Here is a 21,539-nt window from a genome sequence, read left to right on the forward strand (position 1 = left end):
TTACTTGTGTTTATTACATATAATATGCAATAACTCCTGGCAGACTTGGGAAATGTTCGTTGCAGATAAACAGAACCATACGTGAATGAATTTGACAAGTTCCAAATTTTGAATAATACCTAAAAATGAATTTCATTAAAAAGGCCTCATACATAATAATAATTAGATCAGTGGTCGCGCGCGCGCGCAAGGATTTGCACATTTCGGGCCGATTCCGGTGCGCGACCCCCACCACCGCATGGCCGAGCCGCCTGACGGTCACGTGACGCTCTGACTCAGGGACGCTCTTAACCAGAAATATACTGAGAGCGCGCCTTCCGCCAAATTATTATTAAAATGTTTTTTATTAAATAATTTATGTAATTATATTATTTATTTAATAATTTATATTATATTAAATAATTTATATTTATATTAAATAATCGATTAACATAAAATTTTCTATTGTAAATTTATTCATTGTTCCTTAATGAAATACTCTTATATCTTAAATAGTTTCTAATACGTAGTTTTCTAATACATTACAATATAATGTATTAGGAAACTACGAACAATGAATAAATTTTCATATTGAGCGATAATATTGAGAATAAATATTAAGCGATTTCAACGTCTCACTTCTAATATCTCAATGGACCATATATTCATAACAAAGAACGAAGACATAAGCATTTGATACGTATCTACATTTTTAAAAATCTACTTTATAACGTACAGAACACTGTTTTTGTAATATGAGAATCCGACATTTATTGTAACATTATTATTCTAACATTGGCCTAGTTTACACCCAGGATTCGATCCGAGTCGGAATGTAAGAACCAACCAACTGCAGTCGAGCATTCCCTTGTCATTCGACTGTAACAGGGGAATACTCGATTGCAATTGGTTGGTTCTCACATTCCGACTCGGATCGAACCCTGGATGTAAACTAGGCCATTGAGAATAACCCGATCGGTGTCAAAACGTTTGTACTTTTTACTAATCTAGTTTTAAATATTAAACGTTATTAATTTTAATTGGCTCGTAGCCCTTGTTATTACCTATATTTGATTTAATTCATAATTATTATATCTTCCTACTCAACTCCAGTAAACACCAATTAACAGTGATAGGAAATTACACACACACAGCATTATTATAATTTTTTACTTAACTGATATTACGTAAAACATGTGCTACATCACATTTATATTGAGTGAGAAATTTATATACATATAGGTATCATTGATGTAATGTTATTGTTAGTTGGTGTTTACCGCGTTAATTATCTCATATTAATTATCTCATAATCAGCATTTGCGAGAGGCATGACTGAAGCCTTTTTCCAAACAGAACGACTTTAGAATCCATTTATTCCGGAATAAATGGAATTACGAGAGCAACTGAAAGAAGTTCGTGTAGATGATTTAATTCAGAGTTCCTGCCAATTTTATTCTATCAGGTCCATACGCGTATTTGAAATCGTCAACTTCTCGCAGTCCGCGCGCGTCAATTTGCGTCGTGTAAATGTAACGCGGAAAGTCCAAGGAGCCTCGGGAAACACCCGATGACGCTTTCTCAAAATTATACTCTAGATCGGCGGGACAGATGCGAAATGTAGATTACCACCTTTGTACCTGTAGATCGAGGATGCAGAAATGCAAAGTATCTCATGAATATTATGAATACCATTATCACGCAAAGCAGGTATTTGCAAAAACGCCGCCGCACTTGTGATTATAGCGATTAAAGCGGGAGAACAAATGCGGACAGCGTATTTGTATTTATAGCGACGAATCCGCGAATGTGCCTTCCTGGATCATTGCCATTCTCCCTTCCACGAATCGTTTCGCCGGAAGAAGACCTTGAAGCGTGACTCTAAATCGCGGCCGAGACATATGGTCAGTACACGCGACAGTCGTGAACTGATGTCGTCGGATTCTATTCCGTTTCTCTATATTACCGATAAAATATTCGCAATGCATGAAACAGGATAAACAACAAAGTGCGACGATTAAATGTCAAATGTGTAAAATTCTTGAAAATTCATGGCTAGTTTCATTAAATCATTCACTCAAGAAGGAACGACTCTAAAGTATGTATATATTTAGATTGTGTACTATATATATTATAATATACACTACTCAACAAAATTAAAGGATCACTTATTCCATCCCAAAAATAGATAAATTTCGAGATAGTATAACTTCGTCAAAAATCATCGTATCGAGATTTTTAAAAAAGCATTCTAAAGCTTGAAATCTCTACTTTTCAAACCTGTACTTTAAAAAATCGTATTACTCATATTTCATAAAGTTACGCAAACATAAATGAAGATGCATCAGATCTCAACATTTTTTACGAAATTGCGAAATTCCACGGAGCCAAGTAAAACTTGGCTCCGTGCCAATTTACAATATACAAATGCGGTTGACATCTTTCGAAAGAATGAATCTTTACCTTCAATTTCTTTTTTCATGGAGCTTCGTACGATTTTTTTTCGCCGAGTTATTCAACGTTGAAGCAAAAACGACCCTTTTTATTCAATGTTGAATAACTCGGTAAAAAAAAATCGTACCGAGGTCTATAAAAAAGCAAATTGGAGGTAAAGATTTACGCTTTCAATTACTGTAAACCGCATTTTTGTGTGATCTTTACTTCACGTCATAGACATTTGTAAAATTTGTACAAAATTTTCACATATGACGGGTATCCATTTGTATCCGTATAGCTCCATAAAAGATCGGTAGGATTGAAATACCAATTACTGATTTCAAAAGTAAAGATTTCAACCTTTAAAATGCTTTTTTAAAAATTTCGTTACGATTATTATTTACGTTAATCTTGAAGTGAAAGGTTATCTTGAAGTTAAAGGATCATTTAGAATTAGCTTTAAAATGGTTAAAATCAAGGTTTACGTATATATATTTCTACGAAAAATGATTACAAAGCAATGTTTGAAATAAGCGTTTTAAAGCTTAAAACTAACTTCTGAATGCTTCAAATCATTTTTGTATGCAAAAACTTTATTATAAGTCATTATTTTTAATTTGCTTTTTTTATTCAACATTGAATAAAAACGACCCTTTTTGCTTCGACGTTGAATAATTTGATAAAAAAAAATCGTACGAAGCTTCATAAAAAAAGAAATTGAAGGTAAAGATTCACTCTTTCGAAAGATGTAAACCGCATTTGTATACAATTTTTACTTGGCTCCGTGGAACTTCGCAAATTTCGTAAAAAATTTTGAAATCTGATGCATCTTCATTTATGTTTGCGTAACTTTATGAAATATGAGAAATACGGTTTTTTAAAGTACAGGTTTGAAAAGTAGAGATTTCAAGCTTTAGAATGCTTTTTTAAAAATCTCGATACGATGATTTTTAACAAAGTTATTCTATCTCGAAATTTACCTATTTTTGCAGAGTGGAACAAGTGATTCTTTAATTTTGTTGAGTAGTGTATTATTATGTATCATTATTTTATTATATTATAATGTATTACTTACTATTACCCAGATTACATTTCGTGCAAAAGCAAAGCAGTGTAATTTATTTGCTGATACTTCTTGTCGTAATGTTGCCATGCTAATTTGCTAAATAAAATTTTGCTTGCATGTTGCCATAATTTTATCAAATTAATATTTCTACGTTTAATGGTAAGCAAAATTGCTTCAATTTTGCCGAAATATTGCCATAATCAAACACTTTTACCACAATTGTTGTCACAAAGCTATTTTTAAGTTATTCTATTACAGTTTGTATGTTTCTTTATTTGCAATATTGCATCAAATAAGGACTCCCTTGTTGGCAAGTTGCTTGTTACATTTTTAAATAAATTTTCAGTAAAATGCCTGCAAAATGTTATCTGGGTATACATTATAAATCATAATGGAAATTATATAGTAACTCTGTAATAATTATATATGTAACTCTGATATAATCACAAAAATAGTAGGAGCTAGTAATTAAATTATTTACTACTGTATTATATACAGGATGTCTGATAATTATTCTGACGGAGTTCGTGGACATGTAGACGGACTAAACTGAGACGGGAAGTCCTCTACCATTTTGCAATTTTCGCAATAGTTAACAAGATATTAATTGCTAAACATTGCCGAAAATTGGTCTTCAATAATTCTTTACTTAAATACTATCAACTTTACAGAAAACTGTAAGAGATTAAAATTGTTTATTTTTTTCTCATAGAACTCTACGAATTTTTTCAGAATTTTTTATCAACTTTTTAGTACTGCATTTTCTCATTTTTATCAACATGAGAAAATACAGTATTAAAAAATTCCGAAAAAATTTTAAAGAAATTCTTATTGGCACGCAATTATGATTTCTGAAATTAATTCATTTAAATGAATATATATAATAGTTCAACATCTTAACGTTCAGATCGTAATGGCGCTTTGTATTTAAAGTAATGTTTCTAACATAAACGATCTTATTTCCAATCTTTATTATCCAATCATTATTGTAATATCTTGTTAACTATTGCGAAAGTTGCAAAATGGTAAAGGACTTTCCGTCTCAGTTTAGTCCGCTCTACATGTCCATGAACTCCGTCAGAACAATTATCAGACACCCTGTATATTATATATAAAAGAGGAATTATAACTGAAATTATAGTATCTAACATTGACATGATTACAAAAATAGCAGAAATTAATAATTAAAAAGATTTTGTACTGTTATATTACATATGTATAATAAAAATTATAAATATAATGAAATATATTATAATATCTAACACTGTGACATAATAACAAAATAACAAAAACAACCTAAATGTAGGCTAATGAGAGTCGCGAATGAAGGTGCGCAATAAATATTCACAAATAAAATTTGTTAATTCATATACAATGTGTTGATATCATCTTTATTTGAAATCTTGAAATCTTGAACGTTTCGATTCTCTTTGGAATCTTCATCAGAGGTTTCATGATTTGGCAATCGTGTGGATAACACTACAGTTTTGGCAACCTGCGAGTGACTCTATATCGGACGTTCGCGAAATCTAGTTTGGTTTAAGAAGTTTGCTGATGAAGGTTCCAAAGAGAATCGAAACGTTCAAGATTTCAAGATTTCAAATGAATTAACAAATTTTATTTGTGAATATTTATTGCGCACCTTCGTTCGCGCTGACTCTCATTAGTCCACATTTAGGTTGTTTTTCTTATTTTAAGAAGAGAGAGTCCTTGTTTAACATATTTATTATAATAACAAAAATAATAGAAGCTAATAATTCGAAAGATTAATTAGTGGTTCTTTTCTTTCAGGATCAAGATTGCGCTCGTTAAAAAACAAAATGTTCAATTATATCATTAGTTAATCTTGCAGAGCGATTGCAGCTTACGGGAAAGATTCTACGAAGAGATAGGAAGAATTCTACGGCGAGTGTTAATAGCTTACCGGACCGTGCGTAGCTTTAATTACGGTAACGATCGCGCACATTTTCCTGTGACATAAAACCCGGGGAAACTACGCGGCCGTGATACGTTCCCAGTATAACGTCGTATGGTATGGCGATCGTGACGTGAGAATGGATGAATCAGTTGCCGCGCGCGGCAACGAGACCAGTAGATCGGAGAACATCGAATCGAACACTCGGACAGTCCACATCGTGAATCCTTTGTTCGTTCCGTAAAGTCAGAGAAGACACTTGCAGTGTTTTAAAATACGGTGAGCGAGTGATATTGAAAGACAAAGAATAATTTTTTTAAATTGTGCTAAAGAAATATGCTCGATTACGTTCTTTAAAGACACACTTGTTGAACGACCAGCGGATTAAAACTAAAATTGTCAAATGCTCGAATTATAAATTAAAAGTTATAAAGTACAATTGCAAGGGATGTAATTACAAAGTGCTAGCTAAAATAGCAAAAGAAGTTCTGAAACGAAGAAAAAGTGATACATTATAATAACAATTGCATGAAATAGTTTAGCCGTTCAAAGGATATTTACGTTTTTGGACTTAAAAGACACAAGAGCGAGGGAGTTTTATATGGCAATTAGTCGCGATTCATGGCGACAATTGTTAGAAATAAATATATAGTAATGCGATACAAAGGGTGAAATGTTCAATCGATTTATTCATTCACGGATCGCGATGATAAAGATTTATGAGATATAAAAAAAAAGACATAATGATGGCAACTGTAAAAGTGATAACTGCGTATAAATTTTATATGTAGAATTGTCGAACAAGTTATTGCAATTACAGAATAAACTATTCTGTAATTGCAATAATTATTGTATAAAACAGTTTATTCAGCATTTTTTTTTAATTTTAATTAAGAATAACAAGCCTATAAAAGCTAATGCTGGATGTAATTGCAATCAAATTTTATTGGATACAACAATTAAATGATTAAAACGGTTCGATCCTTGGTTTGAATCCTCTTTAGTAAATACATAATTGATAAACTAAAATATATACAACAAAGATTACTGTTAAATATATTTAGAAAATTAAATTACACACACAAAAATATTGTTCGTTTTAATGTAAACTGTGGATAAGTTAATTAGCATCCATATGCCAAAATTGTTCACTAGATTTCCAAGTTTACTAAATAATGAGTTACGTCAATAGTATAAATATATTTATACTATTTAATTTCAATTTTTTATTTATTACATATATGTAATAAATAAAATTGAAGTTAGACTGATGGTAATTAATTAAATTAAAACTTACATGGATATTTGAAGATTGGCATATTGTGCGAAGTTGATAAAGCGCTTATCATGGATCTAATGAGAACGTTTGTCACACAATGACACAAATAGATCTTCAATAAAACTATAAAAGAGGGAAAAAAAGCATCAATTTTTAGAAATTAAAATTTAAATCAGCAGGATGTTAAAGACAAGAATTAAGGAACATAGGAACCATATTAATTGGAAAACATTACAACACTTGATTATTAAGGCACATAGACAGGAATTTGCACATGATTTCGATTGGAAGAATTTTGGATAAAGAAAGGTTCTTAAACAAACGACTAATAGAAATGATTTACATATATATAAACAGAAAAATGATCTGAACGTACAAAGTGACACAGAATTTTTGGATCGCTACTTTAATTTTTAGTCGAATGTTATCTTGTGGAATGGCATTCCACTTGTAACATCAATATAATAACTCATGTAAACAAACATTCTGTGTAACTTTCATTCATCTAGCACAACTCCTTCATGGTGTTGGGATTTCAATTTCCGACAGTGTATTTACTAAAGAGGATCCAAACCAAGGATCGAAACGTTTTACTTAATTTATTAATAATTGTTATGTACAATAAAACTTGATTGTAATTACATCCAGCATTGGCTCTCATAAGCTTGTTATTCTTAATTAATTTAATTCATTAGAGCCTATAGAATTTCTATTGTTTTTTTTTTAATTTTATAATGTAACAAAATTTATATATACAATTTACACAAAATTTGATATGGAATTATACTTTATAAGTTTTATATGTAAAATTAATATATATATAGTTGAATAGACTATTTTATATATACTTGTAATAATTATAAAATAGTCTATTCAACTATATATGTGTACATTAATTCTACATATAACACTTGTACAGTTATCACTTTTATGTTTTATCACTATTATGCCTTTATCTCTGATACCCGAATATCTTCATTATTGCGGTCGGAAGTTCTATTCAGAAACAAACATTTAACCGCATATAATCTCTAGGGGCCAGTTTCGAACCTTCATATCTCAAAAACTACCACTTAGAACAAATTGTGAATACTTCTGTAACTTATATTTTTTTCGAGATTTACTTTCATAATGTAATATTTTGATTCGCGAATTTCGGGGGACATCCTGTATAAATCTGTATAAATGTATAATCCTTTAAAGTTGCTATATTTTTCTCTGACTGCAGAATGGTGTTTTTTCAAGCAATGATGAGAGAGTAAAAATTTAAGTGATATGAAAAATTACATTGTTTCGCAGGTGATTTCTTCAACTGATTCTCTACGGTTCTCCGACATGAATGGAACAAAGAAGCTTGACGACGATGAGATATTGTATCTGGACGAGATCAACGACGAGGTGTCGAGGCCCCTGACGTCCACCAACACGGAGGCAGAAGCGCCGTTCATCGGGCTGCGCGCTGGCTTCGTCTCGGAGAATGACGAAAATCTCGCCAATCCGCAGGGTCCGGATTCGGTCACCGTAGCGGAATCCGACGGGTTGGATAAAAAGCCATCTGCGCCGATCGGCTTCGACAGCAGAAACGGACCGGGATTGCCCGTGGGAACGCAATCCGACTGGTCCAGCAACATCTTCCCTCCTGCGCCTGCCGTACAGGTCGTCACTCCGGACGTGAATATCTACCAGCACAAAAAGACCCTGGCCCAGGGTATGATGGACCTGGCGCTGTTGTCTGCGAACGCGAATCAGATGCGCTACGTTCTTCAGGCGGATAAAAGTACGGGCCGGCACCCGTACTTCTATCCGTCACTCGTCATGATCAGCATGAGCCTGTTCCTGCAGATTGCTGTGGGCATTGGTCTGATATGGAACAGCGTCTACAATGTGAAGGAACATGAGCAAATGTGTAAGGCGAACAAGGCCAACAATTGGACAGTTATTGGGATCTTCCTCGTCACGATATTAAATGTTTTTATCTCGTCGTTCGGTGTTGTCGATCAAACGGTTTCCGTCACGACATAAAATTCCATGTTTTTCTCTTTACTCTTGATGTGCTCTCTCTTTCTCTCAACGATACGCAATCGTTATGTAAAGTGAATGACCAGATAAAATATTTCCATTGTTTTTAAAATAATATCAACAAGTTTATGATTTGATATTCATATAGAAACTTCATAACGTTTCTGTATTATTATTGTTATTTTAATGCATATTAATCATCCGATGTATTGGATATTGAAAGACTTTTTATTGCAGTCGTATTGATTTATATCAGAAACGAAAAGTTATGCGAATCTTTTTTCACATGAATGTTTTTTCAAACATTTTGCCATTATTAGCGAAAAACGACGGAAATATTTTAGATTCCGATAGTAAGTAGATAATTTTGCACACTGGACGTTCAATCATTAAATGCATTCATTCATTTTTCACCTATTCATGCAAAAAACTCATCGACACACAAATAATTTATAGTGACATATAATTTTAATTTAATTTAAGCAACTTTTTTATTTCAAAGTGATGATAAGTAATGAAATATTATTGTGTAATAATAAATAATTATTTTTTATATGATGTAAACGTCTATGAAATGATACATAATAACATATCGGTCAAACGCGAACAACAGACGGTATCAGTTTCAACATTTGCTCCAATTCGTCGGCCAGTCGTTGTCTATTTCGTTGAAAATTTTTCTCCTCACGGTCTTGGCGCTCGTTCAAATCGTCCAACCAGCTCTGCGCCTCCGCGTTATTACATTGACTTCTGTGCGCGCGAGACGGGCAATTCAAGGACCAGTTCCTGGAACCATCGCCATCTACCGTCTTCTCGGATTTGAAATCTCGAAGTTTGTCTCTAATTAAGTGACGTAACAGCGAGCTAAACGCAGCAAGTTCCCGCGTATTGATTACTCTCGGATTCAATTCTGTAGATCTCTTGTGCTCTTGAATCACCGTAGCCTGCAATGCATGCAACCATTAATTACACAATTAATATAGCATTGCCAGAACTTTTTTTGTGGTTTATTATCTGATTCTTATCTCCAGATACTCAAGTTAATAATTTGAATATCTCAGGCGATTTTTTTTATTTTTATCATGTAAAAAACTGGAAAAGATCTTTAAGAATTATTTTGTGTGAGAAACAACAGTTAATACTTCCAACAACAGTCGATCTTTTTCTATAAAACAACTCGGAGCAAATTCTACGAGTATGAAAGCAACATAAATATTTTTATATTGTTTCTTTTTTACCAATTGATGTAATTGTTTTATTTGTATTTTATTAGAGGAAGAATAAAACAATTTGCATTGCAATGAATAAAGAAGTTGTTTTGTATCTCTCAATTTAACAGTCAAATTTCATCATCTTGTCTGCATCTTGTCTCTCTTTCTTCCTCTCTTCTGAAATTCTGTCAGATTCTGTGACGTTTGATGCTCTAATGGATGCTTTCCAAGTGTCTGTAATCATGATAAATTCTTAGAAAACAGATTCTTTGTCTTTATTATAATACAAACTTATTTTCCACACGTCATAATAAAGAAAAAGAGAAAGAGAAAGAAAGAGCTTTTTTGCGCCGTTGAAAAGATTCGATGTGAGCGACCCGCACGACTCTTCATTATGTCTGTCGTCTTTCTGTATTCTCTAAACTTTTTGAAGTGGAATCTCACTCTGAAGAGTGAAAATTATGCCTATCTTGAAAAAGAATGGTTGAATTTTCAATCTTTAAGAGTAAGATTTCACTCTTCAGAATGAGATTCCCTCTTAGGCAGATATGTATAATCGATTCTTATATTAAAGACTGTCTCTTTTAACTACAGTCTTATAAGATGAATAAAATCAGAGTCGTATTATTAAGACATTATTATAAGAAGGTTCTAAAAAAAGAGCGAACTACGGCCCAGAAAGTCACATTAGTGCTTTAAAACATTAAAACGGTCTTAAAATAAGAATAGACTTCATGAATGCCACCCTAAAAATTTCAGAGAGTTAAATTTACCATCCAGTCGAAAAACACGTGCCGCTTCCGCAGCCACTTAGCGCGCACGTCGAGCAGAATTCCGGCCTCGCGGAATTCTCGCAGCCGTCGCCGATCGTTCTCGGAGCTTCCATCTCCTCCATCGTCGAGGATGCGCGTTCTACTGAGGCGTTTCGTCAACACTAATTCAGACACGCTCAAGTGCGGTAGACCACTTACGTTGATGCTTGCCGCGTGCACTTTAGATATTAATTTAGCCCGCTCGCGGATCAATTCATTGATCTCCCGCAAGTTTAGATTTACTGTGGCATTCAAGTGCAGGATACTGCTAAGCTGGGCGCTTGTTGATAACGGCTGATTGTTTGGTACGGCAATTAACGATGGAGGCTGAACAGAACTTTGATATATAAATGAATTTCCTTTGATATGAAAAGACACTATATACTGGGTGTCTCGTATTTTTGGCCAAATGTTTTTGTGTAAATAGAGCGGATTAAACTAAGTTGAAAAGTCCTTTACCATTTTGCAATTTTCACAATAGTTAACAAGATTATACAATATATTAATTACTAAAAATCGTTGAATATTGGTCTTCAATAATTTGTTACTCAAATATTATCGATTTTACAGAAAAACAGCAAGAAACAAAAATTGCTTATTTCCTTCTCATAAAGTTCTGAGAATTTTTTCCAAATTTTTTAATACCGTATTTTCTCATGTTGGTAAAAATAGTTACCAATAAGAAAATACAGTACTAAAAAGTTGATAAAAAATTCTTAAAAAATTCTTACAGCTTTATGAGAAAAAAAGAAACAATATTTGTCTCTTGCTATTTTTCTGTAAAGTTGATAATATTTGAGTAAAAAAATATTAAAAATCAATATTCGGCAATTTTTAGTAATTAATATCTCGTTAACCATTACGAAAATTGCAAAATAGCAAAGGACTTTTCGACTCAATTTAGTCCGCTCTATCTATACAAAAGTGCTTGGCAAAATATTTCGGGACAGGCTGTATATCAAGCTGATCGACGTTGTTCATTAATGTGTGCTTTAATTGTCAATTATTTAACAAAAGCACACAGGGAAAGTATAAACAAAAGTACAAGCAAATTATACAATCTGATTCTCTTCAGTACGAAAGATCGCAAGAAAAGTCAACATTTTATTACTTATGACTCGCTACTCTTTATCTATTCAATTAAAGAAATAGATTTCATTTATTACAGTGAAAATAGATTTCACTTATTTTCACTGTATTTATATTAAAAGATTTAATACTGACTTCCGATGAATCTACATGTGAGCATTCGGCACCTAGGACGCCATCGGCCAGTTTCGCTCGAAGGATGGCAGTGAGGACATCCTGTGTTCCCAGCAGCCAAGCTAAGGCTATCAACGCATCTCTATTATGTTCGCCGTCTTGCGACAAGCTGTAGAATTCGATCACTGGGTATTGTAAGAGTGCGAGATGCAGCTTCACCGCCGACGGAGCGTCTGGAAATACGATTGACAATGTAAAGACTTTTTATAAGAGACACCAATTAAATGTACGCATTTACGCGCGTGCACTCGTGCTAAAACATATATCATACAAAGAAATATTAATATTATCATAATATTACAATATTAAATAAAAAATTTTTTAAATCATACATGTGAATACACAATTAATTATTATTATAATATTAATAAATATACTACTATTTATTATTATTATAATACAACTATTTATTGTAATATTATGATATTAAGTAAAAAGGAGGTCAAAGTTAGATGTTGGAATAAAAAATAATTCTCTATATATATGCAATTTATTTTAAATTTAATATTTTAATACTTACATGATATACTAAAGGAAATGTATTAAAAAGGAATTACATATAGAATTATTATTATTTCAACATTTATAACTTTGACCAAAGTTTAATAAAATAGAAAATATCAAAATTTTTGAAAAGTATTTTACATATAGCTTTAAATCTATTTTTTCTACATATTAATACAAAAGTGTATTATTAAAAGTTGTAATATTATAAAAAGTATTATAAAAAATGCATAATTTAAAAAATGTATATTTTTTAAATTTATTATATATTCAATATTTTTTTACAGACTCATGTATTTAACTTTTTTTTTAAGAGTACTACATTTGCGCATAACTAATTACTGCACTTTAAACAAAGAGATTGCATATCTCTTTTTTCTTACATGCTGACAATAAGAGCAATTTTACTTCTTTAATCATAGCAATTATGTATACACAATTGCGGCGCGAAGACTTTTCGTAATTGGAATAACGTGCACGCTTCTTGTTAAAACAAACGAACGCGAATCTAGAGTACGATCTGCAATGCACTCGGCAATGCAATTAAAAATGCAAATCATTGAAACGAACCGTAATTTCGGAAATCTATGTCGTCTCGTTTCTCTCTCGCGGCGTGGTAGCTCAGAATGCGCAGTGTGCTCCACAGCTTCTCAGCCTACACATAGAACATATAATTGCGCTCAATAGACTTGTCAGATTATTTTCTGAAGATTTTCCTGTGTACATAAATAAATATCACGTCCGCATGGATATTCCCGTAATTATGGTAAACGTCTGGTATAACGCTCTCCCTTCTGACCTTCCTGTAATTTTGTAAATATGTTTTCAACCGCGATAGGATTATCAGTCTCGTCAGATAAATTAGGTTAGGTTAGGTTAGCGCGAGCGCATTCGAATCTTCGATACTTATACTTACGACGATTTCGTCCGGAGCGTTATACTTGGCCAGCCTTAGATGCTCGGGTGTTAAACCTGTGTTTATCAACGAGTTAATGTATTCGCACAATGTCGGTAATGCGTCTTTTATATCACACATGATGCTACGAACAAAGAATGTCACGCGCGCGGCCAAGAGACGAGTTTCGTACTTTCGTGTGGTCTGCGCAGCATTCGAACGCGCGAGTTCGCGACGCGGCGAACCGACTGCGGTTCGTTCACTTTCAATTAAATCGGCGACGAGAGTATATACGTTCGCTGACAGCATACAATATTTGTAAAATATTTACGAAGTATTTGTAAACATTTATAAAATTTATTTCAAATATTCTGTAAATATTTTTGTGGTCTTAACTATATATACGGGGTGTTTGATAATTAATGAAAAATCTTTTGCATAGGGGCAAAATGGACTAAACTGAGAAGAAAAGTCCTCTACAATTTTGCAATTTTTGCAATAGTTAACAAGATATTGATTGCTAAAAATTGTTTAAAATTGATTTTCAATAATTTTTTACTCAAAAACTATCAACTTTACAGAAAAACTGTAAGAGACAAAAATTGTTTATTTTCTTCTCATAAAGTTTTGAGAATTTTTATAGAATTTTTTAATACTGTATTTTCTCATGTTGGTAAAAATAAGAAAATGCAATACTAAAAAGTTGATAAAAAATTCAGAAAAAATTCTTAGAGCTCTATGAGAATATAGTAAACAATATTTGTCTCTTGCAAGTTTTCTGTAAAGCTGGTAGTATTTGAGTAAAAAATTATTGAAGACAATTTTTAGTAATTAATATCTTGTTAACTATTACGAAAATTGTAAAATGGCCAAGGACTTTTCTTTTCAGTTTAGTCCATTTTGCCCCTATGCAAAAGATTTTTCATTAATTATCAAACACCCTGTATATATTGCACAGCATATAAATATTTGTTATAAGTATGAAATATTCAAATCAAATAGACAGGATCAGCTACGAGCCAATTAATATATTTGTAAAATGATTAAAAATTATACGCAATGGTTGTATATTAAACACATGACATTTACGTGTAATAAAATTAAATTAAAAATGTAATAAACGGTTCAAGTGATAGTAACCTAACAATAAAACTATACACTAAATAATACAAAAGTCGTAATATTAAAAATTCTAAACAAAAACGTTTCGACCTATCACGAGATCATCTTCAACTTGTTAAAATAAAAATTAAAATTTGTACGGACTTATATTTACTACATTGATACCAAAAGAAGATAATTCCTGTTAATTACAGTATAAAATGTATTTCGGCGTATCCAGTAGCGTATACATATTGTTCCAAAGATGGTAACCACTCATCGCCAACAATGTCGCATTCGACTCTCGTGAGATGCTTCAAAAATAGTCAGTTACTAGATGTTTTATTGTACTCTTATTTCGAATGCACACCATACTTGCACGCCCTTATAATGCTCGGATTCACTCTGTTCTTAATGATACAAAATCCCGAGGTTGAGCTCTTTTACATACAAAAGTCCGATCGCCTGCATCATTTAGTGTATAGCTACTTTTATATTGTTAGGTTACTATCACTTGAACCGTTTATTACATTTTTAATTTAATTTTATTACACATAAATGTCATCATGTGTTTAATACACAACCATTGCATATAATTTTTGATCATTTTACAAATATATTAATTAGCTCGATAGCTCCTATCTATTTGGTTTGAATTTTTATTAATTGAGCCGTTGATTACAAAGTTAATTATGATACGTTAATGCGATTGTAGTTTAACATTTAAAAATGAATATCAAACACCCAATAATATAGCATAGAACTTGTAGCAATATTGTTGCAATATTACACGTTGCAGCAATATAATTGCTCCAAGTTTGGTGCTGTTGGGGACGTCAATTCGTCACCATTGCGAAATAAGTTCAAAACGGATAGAAGGATTGAATGGTTGAATCTCTTACCACGATATATGATTATAGAGGGTCAATCGAATCAGAAATTAATAAAAAAAAAAGAAATATTCGTTTTATTACCGACAAATAATTCCAAAGTAATACTCAATTTTTTATACGCGAAATATCACGAAGACGAGAAATGAATTAGATTATTAATACAAACTGCATTAATTGTGAAAATAAGAATCGTATATGAATTGCGTTATTAGTATAAAAGTACTTATTGACATTGCTTTTTTGCGATTCATGTCACAACACTGTTCAAAGTATAATCGAGAGTAATACGCAAGCGAAAGAAAAATTTTACGTTAAATAAAAATAATTATCTTTCGTAATTATCGTGAAATAATTACAAATCCTGTTTTCTTGCTCTTAATATTCTTGGAATATTAATTCCAAATGAATGAATATCTTAATTGATCCTTGTATTATTCCCTTAATAAAGAAAAAAATTAATGCTTCTGTTTATATATAAAATAAAAATAGAATTTACACTATGATTGAAAATGCCATTTTTAAAGAAGAATAAAACAAAAAAATCAAAGAAAAAAGAAAAAGAATAAAATTAAAATTTGGCACCGTATTTAGAGCTCTTTGATCTTCCCACAACCGTCAGACACGGTCCCCTCCAAACCCAAGATGCGAGACCGACGGTGGAAGAAGGAATAAAAAATGTTCGGACTCATAAAGGGTGCGTTCCGTTTCTCGCATGATGCGCATAATGCATCGTTTATCCTTGTTGCTCACCAAATGTTAAACAAGGACAATGGATGCATCATGCGCATCATGCGCGATACGGAACGCACCTATAGTCTTACGTGCGTCTGACTTTTCCGCGCGTTGCTGCCGCCGGTGGTCGCCGGTCAGTCGCGGTCAGTTTCACCCCCGCTCTTCTCCTAACCCGAGTCGCGTCGCACCGGAAGCGAATCAGCCTCTTCAGTCTTCTCCGTCTCTCTCTCTCTCCCGCCCGTCGATTCTGTCTCGGACCGCGCGGAGGTGGTCCCTCGGATCGGAATTGCGCTAACCGATCACGGATCACTCCGATCAGTAGAGTACGAGCGGCCGCGCGTCGATCATTGTCGAGTATCGCGTGGCTCTCGCGGCAAGTTTTCGTTTTCTGCATGACGTTCCGTGCTGTTTTACTTCTCGAAATGACATCGAGAGCTCTTCGTTTGAAGTGGACCGTCTGTCTGGCACTCATTCTGGTGAGGGACTGATTGCATTAATTAGAATTTAATGCAATAAATTAATGCAATTAATTGAATTAATGTAATGAATGCATTAATGGACTATTTGGTCGCATTGTAGAATTTTGATTGAATCTGTTGTAATTTTAGTCGAGATAATCGCATTGAGAAAAAAATCTCTTAAATCTAAATAAATATTTATCTGATAAAAAAAATTATTATTAAATCAAATGTCTTTTATACTAAATAAATATATCTTTATATTTAATAAATATTTAATTGACACGCTGTTTAAATAAATAATTTGTTAAATTTGTTTTCAACGCAGAATCTTAATTGATATAATCAGATTTTTCTGGTTCCTCTATTTTCAATCAGAAAAGTTTCTAACAATTAATGTATCATCGTGTTCAATTTTTTATTTACCATGTTTGCTGTCAGAATTATTAATTTTTGGATGTGTGTCTTCCCCGTTTGATCAATCGCTGAATATTTTCACAACCGTGTCGCGTATGAATTGTTAGATTTGTTTATTCATATTTATCTTTCTTCGAATTTTTAAATCGTTAATCACCGAACACTTGTCGACGATTTATGGGATTTATGCGCGCATGGAGGTCATGTCGGTTGAAAGGCGCAGAAACGTGTCCACGGCAATACGAATATGCGTGTATACTAACATCAAGTGGAGGATTTTACTGCGGAGATTAATATCCGATGTCCTTATTATTATTTTTATCTCAATACCATCGCGGAACGCTCGAGTTTTTTGGCTCTTTTTGCAAAAAAGGAAAGACGCCTTCAGGCAACGGAAGTGTTAATTAAAAGTAATGAAAACAATCATATTTTGAAGTTGTGTTGAAAACTTATGGCTTATGTTGAAAAAATTTATACTTTTTAAAAACTCTTTGTTTTATTCTTTTACGATCTCTACGGAAATTTAATAGATACTGATAGTGATTTTGAACATTAAAAGCATTGAACAACAGTGTCTTTACTGAAAGCGATTAATTGCTAATTATTTTGTGTATTAAAAGCATTGAATAACAGTGCTTTTAATACTGCAAGTATAATACTGCAAGTTTAATACTGCACAAGTGATTAATTATTTATTTTTAGTATTAAAGTATTGAATAACAGTGCTTTTATTGAAAGTTAGTAATTAATTATTTACTTTGTGTGTTAAAAACACTCAATAACATTGCTTTTACTAAAAGATAATGATTCATTACTTATTTTTAGTATTAAAACAATAACAGTACCTTTACTGGAAGGTGTAATTAATTGTCTATTTTGAGTATTAAAAGCATCGGACAACAATGCTTTTAATGGAAGGCAGTAATTAATTTCTTATTTTGAGTATTAAATTAAGTTCTGAACAACAGCGCTTTTACTGAAAGGTAGATATTAATTAGTAATTCATGCTTATTTTGAGTATTAAAAGCAACAGTACCTTTAATACTCAAAATACATTAAAAATTACTTACAACCTTCTAGTATGAAATGAATCAGTATCACATTGGATTTCTGTGAGGAGAATGTTCGTTCCTAAATTCTTCCGTCATCCCCTTTTTACGAATAATCGGTCATCCACATTCCACTTTTATTTATCTCTTTTACGTTTTCTTTCTTCCTAGAATGTATATTGCCTCAGGTTTTTTCCTCTTACACTAGTTTGACAAGGTTTCCCAACAATGAACAGATTTAAATAACACGTTCGGAAGTTGTCACAAGGTGTTGTGACACATATATGTATCAAATGCACGAGAATGTATAATAATAAAACAATGACAGATAGGATTACCTGGAAAAGTCGCGGGATTACCTGGCGATTCGCTTCGTTGACGGGAGAAATTAAGATGCAATATTTACCGGGAGGGGGGGGGGATATCTACGGAATATATATATCGTAAAATTGCGTTACGACAGTTCTCCGCAATTATGCGAATATCTCACGCATATGTTTTAAATTTTTCATAGGATTTTCCCTATAAAAATGGAGAAAAAATTACGAAAAAAATTAAACTGACTCAATCATATAATAAAATATATTATAACTTATATAGAAATTAAACACTTAATATTATTTAAATAATACGTAAATTATCAACACATTTTCACACTGAAAAAAATTACTGAATTTTATCAAATATTTATTTGAAAATAACAAATAAAATAACTAATAAAATAACAAACAAGGGTTAATGAGAGTTTTTTGCTCGGTTGTTAGTGCGAAAATAAAAATCGTTTATTGTCGAAAAATATAGTATAATTAGTTAAACATTTCGGCCTGGGCTATCATCAATATATCTGAACGTATATTGTAAATAAAATTCTCACTTTTTCATGGCAAGACGGCAGAGTAGCAACTCAATCTTCTTATTCAATTGGCAATGGTTGACAATTCCAGTGGTAACAAATAACAGATAAAAATCCATATAGCCATGAAAGACGTGAACACAAAAAATCAATCAAAGTCGAGAGACAAAAGATCCGCAAATTATTCATATTTAGCAATGTAAATTCACTACAACCGTTCGAATATTGTGACGGTCAACATTCAAAATCATTTATTTAAAATAAAAAAATTACTTTATATAAATATATGTTTACATATATCATATATATATATATATATATATATATTTATTAAATTTGTCATTATTCAAACAAATATTTAATACAATTTTTTTTCAGTGTCTCAACGAAATTAAAATTCCCGAAATGAACAGCGAAATGGACTAAGAAATATTTAAATATAAACAAGAAAGAATGAAGCCATTTTCGGTCAAAAAGAAGCAGATCTTGGATTAATACGACAAACTATATCGACGCAAATGTCACATATGATTATTACTAAGCACCAAAACCTGCTTTTTTCTTTAGTCTCTTTTAAAGATTATTTATACTGGTCATAAACTATTAACTTATGCCATAAGCTATATATATATACATAAGAAATTGATTAATTGTTTAACTTATGACATAAGTTGACAGTTTCGCAAACAACCTAAAGTCTAAAATTGAGGCGTAAGATGTCTTTAAGATGTCTTTTAGATATTTTAAAGATGTCTTACGTCTTGATTTTGAATAAATGATCCTTTATTCTCAAAATACTTTCAAATATCGGCGGCCTGCGCGGAGTAATCACACCGCATTATATAATCTCGTTCGCAGCTGCATGCACTTGCTTGTAACAGGATCTTATGCCGCCTCTCAACCTCGGTATAGAAATAATTTATCTTTTTCTTATCGCGCGTTCTATTCTCCCGCCGCGCGCAGTGATTCCGACCTCATGATCCAAGAACAGGACGGTTCTTTACATAATTCCAAGCGTGCGCGCGTACTTCGCGGAAAACGGCTTATTTTTAGAGAAGGAAAAGTTCCCGCGGGTCGAGATCTGATTGTTTTCAAATCTTCTTCATTCAGCAGGTGTGCCAGACGGTGCAACTGATCGAAGGGTATCCTCGCGCTTCCTCAGAGGTGTCGGAGGAGTCACCGAACGCCGAAAGTTCCTCGTCGCAGGACACGTCAATTTCAAGAGTGATCGAAGAGGCGTACGAGCAGCAGGTGTTTCTACAATATTAAACGAAGTAGACCGTAAATGTGAATACACAACAATTAGAAAATGGAAGCTTTAGTAATGAAAGGACCGAGACAGTCAATGTGGATCCTCGCGAAATTTAATTACATTGAAAGAAAAGATTGGCTGTTGCAGCCAATAAAAAATATACCATATTCAGCCAATCTTTTCTTTCAATCTATAACTTTTAGTACTCAGTCCTAACAGAATTAGAATAGTAATATTACAAATTAAAATTAACAAAAAGTTTAATAATTGATGCTTATAGGTATCTTAGAAAGATACTCATAAATCTGATGGTAAAAAGCATCTTAAAACCTGTAAATAATTTTAGGTGTTTCTGCGACCCCAAGAATGGCCGCAGAAGACCAGCGACGGAGACAATTGTTGTTCACAAAGGATAGAACAGATGCAGAGGGACACTTCGAAGGAGAAATTTTCAAGCGATGGGATGATTCAAAGTAGATCAAAAAAATCACTGCAAGGCATGTTTATCTTGAATAAGTATTGACTTCAAGTGATCAACATTCTTTTTCAGTAACTCCTCAGAACGAATCAATAACCATTCATAATGTGATTAAGGCCAGTGGTTTAAACACAATCGATCTATTTAAAGTTGCGATTTTCTCCGTAAAACGGGAACTTACGAAATAATGATAGCGCGTAATTCATAGTATGTTATAGAAATTCCCTGATGAAGAAAATTCTTATATCTTATACTTTACTGAAAAAAAGATTGGTTGCTGCAGCAAATTAGATAGTAAAATATGGTATAGCATTTTTAATTGGTTGCAACAGTCAATTAAAAATGCTATGCCATATTTTACTATCTAATTTACTGCAGCAGCCAATCTTTTCTTTCAGTATAATGATTTAAAAAAATTTTGCATATTTTAAATTTATAAAGATTAAAAAAAGTATCTTAGATTTATTAATCAAGTATTATAAGTTTTCTTCGGAAATTATAGAATGAGAAATAAACTTTGAATATCTCAGAATTTGCGTAAAGTATTCTGGAAAAGATACAGACTTTCTCTGCATTGCTATGTTCCAATTTGTATAAAAAATTTGTAGAAATAAATTACATAAAAATTTTCTAAAACGCCATAAAATTAAATTATATAAAAATTATAAAAATTTCTGAAATTTATATAGAAAATTATGTGAAGAATTTAAATTCTTGGTGAAGAAAATTTCTTGCGCAATAAATTTCATCGCGGATACGCTTTACGACTTACTGAGGTACTTTTTACTTTTTTGACTACAATTATGACTTGCTGCGATTCTGCGCCTTTAAAATGATTGAAGATGCTTTTATAAAAAATTTTCTTCACCAAGAACTTTTAATTTGCGTTGACGAGGTTATATATTTATGGACTTTTGATTCTTGCGT

At 32.3% G+C, this 21,539-nt stretch overlaps 3 protein-coding genes across 8 annotated transcripts in view; 2 read left to right on the top strand and 1 right to left on the bottom strand.

Annotated features, from left to right (window-relative positions):
- Window positions 1-1,818: 1,818 nt before the first annotated feature.
- Window positions 1,819-9,189, top strand: LOC108765185 (ninjurin-1). Of its 5 annotated transcripts, none has more exons than XM_018513770.1 (3): window positions 1,819-2,077; window positions 5,273-5,675; window positions 7,975-9,189. In XM_018513770.1, the coding sequence occupies exon 3, from the start codon at window positions 8,011-8,013 to the stop codon at window positions 8,695-8,697; it is 687 nt and encodes a 228-aa protein (XP_018369272.1). In that variant the 5' UTR covers window positions 1,819-2,077; window positions 5,273-5,675; window positions 7,975-8,010; the 3' UTR covers window positions 8,698-9,189. The 5 variants fall into 5 exon arrangements, with proteins under 5 accessions (XP_018369272.1, XP_018369273.1, XP_018369274.1 ...); XM_018513771.1 differs by having other exon boundaries at window positions 5,322-5,675; XM_018513772.1 differs by having other exon boundaries at window positions 5,334-5,675.
- Window positions 9,190-9,193: 4 nt separating this feature from the next.
- Window positions 9,194-13,598, bottom strand: LOC108765184 (uncharacterized). The gene is made up of 5 exons (XM_018513769.1): window positions 13,401-13,598; window positions 13,055-13,139; window positions 11,942-12,153; window positions 10,679-11,044; window positions 9,194-9,638 (listed from the first exon to the last, which is right to left on the bottom strand). Exons 1-5 carry the CDS (start codon window positions 13,518-13,520, stop codon window positions 9,291-9,293), a joined length of 1,131 nt encoding a protein of 376 aa, XP_018369271.1. The 5' UTR covers window positions 13,521-13,598; the 3' UTR covers window positions 9,194-9,290.
- Window positions 13,599-16,232: 2,634 nt separating this feature from the next.
- LOC108765174 (Spaetzle domain-containing protein) overlaps window positions 16,233-21,539 on the top strand; it is a 9,313-nt gene continuing 4,006 nt past the window's right edge. The window contains exons 1-3 of one of the 2 annotated variants that reach the window (XM_018513744.1): window positions 16,233-16,581; window positions 19,993-20,133; window positions 20,481-20,631. In XM_018513744.1, coding sequence (XP_018369246.1) covers window positions 16,498-16,581; window positions 19,993-20,133; window positions 20,481-20,631 — 376 coding nt within the window. In that variant the 5' untranslated portion in view covers window positions 16,233-16,497. The remainder of the gene's footprint in view (window positions 16,582-19,992; window positions 20,134-20,480; window positions 20,632-21,539) is intronic. The other variant, XM_018513743.1, reaches the window with a different exon arrangement.

This window comes from Trachymyrmex cornetzi, unplaced genomic scaffold, assembly GCF_001594075.2.
Source record: "Trachymyrmex cornetzi isolate Tcor2-1 unplaced genomic scaffold, Tcor1.1 scaffold472, whole genome shotgun sequence".
Lineage (NCBI taxonomy): Eukaryota > Metazoa > Arthropoda > Insecta > Hymenoptera > Formicidae > Trachymyrmex > Trachymyrmex cornetzi.